Source organism: Brassica oleracea, chromosome C2 (genome assembly GCF_000695525.1).
Source record: "Brassica oleracea var. oleracea cultivar TO1000 chromosome C2, BOL, whole genome shotgun sequence".
Taxonomy (NCBI): domain Eukaryota; kingdom Viridiplantae; phylum Streptophyta; class Magnoliopsida; order Brassicales; family Brassicaceae; genus Brassica; species Brassica oleracea.
The window spans coordinates 9,906,712-9,911,447 of record NC_027749.1 but is presented as its reverse complement, the minus strand read 5'-3'; the positions used below and the strand labels follow the sequence as shown (position 1 = coordinate 9,911,447).

Below are 4,736 nucleotides of genomic sequence, written 5' to 3'. Positions count from 1 at the left end.
TCCAAGTATAAATGAAAAGGTATCTAAATAAAATGGAAATTTTTTTGCAATTAATAAATTAGGATTAGGAAAAACAAAATATTGAAATTAAAAAAAGGAAAGATTGAAAAATTAGATTTTTGTTGATTTTTTTGCTTTTTTTTCTTCATATATATTAAACCCTAAAACTAGGATTCGTTTTCATCTCTCTGCTGCGTAAAATTCGTGAGAGCATTAAAATTCGTCGGGACAAACAAAAATATGGTGAAAGAGAGGCTCAACGAGTTACCAGATGAACTGATCGTGACGATACTCTCAAAGCTTCCGACGTTTAAAGAAAGCGTTGCAACACGTCTCATATCAAGACGGTACGAGGATCCTTGGAACCTTGCGCAGGACGTCACGCTTGAAGATAACGATGAGGAGAGTGTCATGACGTTTCTCTATGGATATTTTTTGTCTAACGATGCTCCAGCTCTACAGAGGTTGCGTCTCAAGCTTACCCGGAAACATTCGGCTTCAGACATCGACTTTTGGGTTCAAACCGCGGTTAACCGAAACGTGAGAAAGCTGAGATTCGACTTGTCTGGTGGAACCCTAGAACTGCCGAGTTGCTTGAGCACATGCACAACCCTAAAATCGTTGATACTACGTGACGTACTTATCGAGGCTGTTCCTTGGGGTTTTCGTTTGCCATCTCTCAGAAGTCTACACCTTTTCTCGGTTAACTTCTCGATTGGTGATTCCGTTGCAAATCTTTTAAAAATCTGCCCCCATCTTGAATATTTGGTTTTAAACCAAATCAGATATGATGTGGACCATGTGGATACTGAGTTTGCTCCACTTCGGTTCTTCTTATCATCACTCAAAAGTCTTCACCTTTGCCCGGTTATATTCTCCGGCAAAAATCCCGTTACACGTTTTTTACGTAGCTGTCCGGTTCTTGAAACTTTGGTTATAAACGAAATCAAATGTGCCTACGAGATGTTCGAGGTTGTTTTTCCACCAAGATCTTGTCTGTCATCATCACTCAAAACCCTACACCTTTTTTCGGTTAACTTCTCGAGTGATGAATCTGTTGTAAAGCTTTTAGAAAATTGTAAGGCTCTTGAAGACTTGGTCATAACCCGAACCAGAGATGACAATGTGTGGTTATTCAATATCACCGTGCCTACTCTCAAGAGCTTATCTATTAATAACGCGAAGGTGAAACGCGCCGATGCTCCTGGGTTTGTTATAAATGCTCCTAATTTGGAGAGATTGAGCATTAAGGATACCGTCAGTAACTTTCTAATGTTTGGATATATGCCCGAGGTGACCACGGCAAATATTGAGGCTGTTTGTGACCAATCTGAAAATTTTATAGGGTCTCTTACCTTCATCCAACATCTGTCTCTCTGTTCTCCAACGTCAAAGACTCCATATACTAGCGGCACTGTCTTCTTCTTCCTCGAACATCTAGAGCTATGTACGTGTTCTGCTAGATGGGCGAAACTACTTGGCTCTATACTCAATGACGCTCCAAGACTTCAGTCTATCAAGCTTAAGTCGAAATGTAGCGCTCCTTTCAAGCGTCCGTTGGAACTCTGGACCGAACCAACAGTTGTTCCAGAATGTTTACTGAAGCATCTTGAGATCTTGGAATGGAGAGAATATGATGGCACAGAGCAAGAGAGGAAAGTGGCTGCGTACATACTAGGAAACGCTACTTGTCTAAAGATGGCTACATTCTCGACAAGGTGCGGAGACAAATGTACAGAGTTGAAGAAAATGTCCAGAGTTTCAGAGATATGTCAGTTAGTGTTTGAGTAAGCTCTTAGATTAGAGTGTGTCTCTAGAAAACAGGAGAGGTTCTTAGAGCATTATTATCCCAGCAATCATAAAAGTTGTTTAAATTATTTTTTTTCTTTCTGTCTGAATAAAAAAAAAATTTTAAAGGTGCATCAATTGCGGACCGCCACGTGTTGGTGGGGCCGCGAACAGTACAAGCAACAAAGAAAAATGGGTGCTTATTTTGCATGTGGAAAGGATGTTGCTTGTGTTTTTGATGGGACCCCAGACCATAAGCAACCCTTTTTTAAGAAGGATAACGATGCTCTTAGGCCATCATCATCCGTGGAACACCTTTTGGGTTTCTTAATTTTAATTTTTTTTTTGCTGATTTAAAAAAAAAATTAAAAAAGAAATTAATTGCGGGTCGCCACGTTTCAGCGGGGCCCGCAAACAGTACAAGGAACACACCAAGATCGGTCACTAATCCATTACCTCTGTGACCGGTTTTTTGTTTTTCTGTGGAGTCTACACTATATTTTATTTTAGTTTTTGGTAAGGATTCTTCTTATATCTCCCCGATAATTGTGGTCTTACCTTCTTTCTTCCTCGTTCCCTGTCTCTTATGAGATAGTGCGTCTCTGAAAGACTAGAGAGTTTTCTTCTGTTTACAGTCCTGAAAAACAAAGACAAAATCAAATATAATGTAAAACAGTCTGAAAACATAATTATGTACACTTACAAAGCTCTCCAAATTTATCCCTATATATTAGTTGAGGAGCATTTTTAATAAAAATATTAAATGTATAAAAGCAACCTTACCGGTTCATATTCAAACTAGATATCTCAAAACAAAAAAAAATATTATTATTTGATCAGTATTCATTTAAAGATTAATTTTTGTTTTATGTTTTAAAGCAAATACAATTAGGCAAAAGACATGTGGTCATATGGCGTTTTTAAACTTGTGCAAGAAGTTCGCCTGCAAGGACCTTCATCTCTTCTCTTTCATACATTTTATATTTTATAATTTTTTTCTTAGATACTCTATCGAGAAATCACCAGAAGAAGTGTTATAAGTTATTAACAAAAATGACATCACCATAATAGGTCTTTTCACATCATTAATTAAAAGTCATATTTTATTAGATTTATTACTAAAATGCCATCTCTATAATATTATTAGAATTGTTAATTACAAATATATCATTAATGAATTGATTTTACTATACCTAATTGCTAAAATACATCTTCTATTTTTATTTTTTTGTTTTAATAAATTATTTTTAAAATCACTTTAATAATTTACCAACTTTTCTATTTAAAATTTAATTTATATATATACCAATTTTATAAATATTTTCTTTAATTTTTTTCCTAAATCCCGTTACTTAAATCAACTTTCTTAGGATATTAAATATCTAATATATCATTTTCTAATAACAAAAATATAGAATATCAGATTTTTAAAAAATTGTTTTATTTTCTTATAAATTTTCGTAAATATTACTTACTTTTAATTTTATAATTATAAATTTCTTATTTCTAGACAAAAATTATCTTAATTTTATGCAATTTTATTTTAATTATATTTAATTATAAATTTCAATTTTAATAATATTTTAATGCTTCTATCTAGTTCTAATAAAATAAAGGAAAGCAGATTGAAGACATTTTCATAAATTTTGGACTTTTTATAATTGTAGATTTCTAATTTGTAGCCAAATTTTATCTTAGTTTTACGTAATTTATTTTTATAATTGTTTTTAAATGCAATTTTTCAGAATTATTTGAATGTTTCGTATCTATATAAATAAACCACTAATTCTCACAATTTTAAATCTTCATGGATATCTTCGAATCTTACATATTCATAAAAATTATATATTGTTCATCGAAAAACAATTTTGACATTTAAAATTAGTTTCCTAAACTGGTGATTTTAAAATCAGTCCACAGCCTTTTAAGATTTAGTTATTGAAGATTTCTATAGATGGCTATGAAATTTTCCCAATATATCTGCGGAAATTATTATACCGATTTTACTTATATTATATCTCAAAACATCAACAAGAATTTCTTAGTTGGTAAGTTTTTCTTTTAACATACCAGTTTTTTGTTAGTCTAAATAGTCTATTTTAAATCTTTGTTTTATCCATAATTAACAACCTATACCAAGTTTAAACAAAATTGGAATTCCTGAAACAATTATTATCGCTAAATAGATTATTTTACAAAATAGAGTAGTTAAAACATCAGCTGGAAGGTCTGCTTCGTCGCTGGTTTGAGGTGTATTCGAGATGATATATTGATTATGCGGTCTTTTTCTTTTAGCTCAGTTTTGATCTAGATCCAACTTTCCATTTGTAAATGATCATTATTCTTTGATTAATCAATATAAAATTTAATAAAAAAAGAATATTTAAAATATCACAACTCAACAATTCTTAAATAACTATTTTAATTAATTATCATAAATTTATATAAAATAAATATTAATAAAATTTATATTTTAGTTTTTAACAGAAATTTATTTATGCGCATGAGCGCATAAAAAATCACCTAGTTATACTAAAAATGAATGACCACAACGAAACTTAACAATTCTAACATTTCCATAGATTTATTCATCTTATATATTAAAACAGAAGTCACATCATTGATACATGTGTGATTTTTTTTTTTAAATGGACCTAATTGATCTATTCATAGAAAGTCATGTTGCATTTAATCTTTAATCTTATCATTTAAATTTTGGGCATACCAGAAATTTTTATTGGGCTATCAATAATTAGATTTAAACAATAGATGATTCATTGAATTTATAGATAGTATAAATTAAATAGATATAATTTAATGTTGTAATACTATACCTCCATATCTTAATTATTTAAATATTTGTCGATGTTAACTTTTAAAATTATAAAAAAAACAATTTTGAATAACAAAAATCATATTATCTAAAAATGATTAATCTTTACTACCTT

General features: G+C 30.9%; 1 protein-coding gene across 1 annotated transcript; it reads left to right on the top strand.

Annotated features, from left to right (window-relative positions):
- The first annotated feature begins 204 nt into the window (after positions 1 to 204).
- Positions 205 to 1,821, top strand: LOC106326370 (putative FBD-associated F-box protein At5g56560). The gene has a single exon (XM_013764364.1). It carries the CDS (start codon positions 241 to 243, stop codon positions 1,789 to 1,791), a length of 1,551 nt encoding a protein of 516 aa, XP_013619818.1. The 5' UTR covers positions 205 to 240; the 3' UTR covers positions 1,792 to 1,821.
- The last annotated feature ends 2,915 nt before the right edge of the window (positions 1,822 to 4,736 follow it).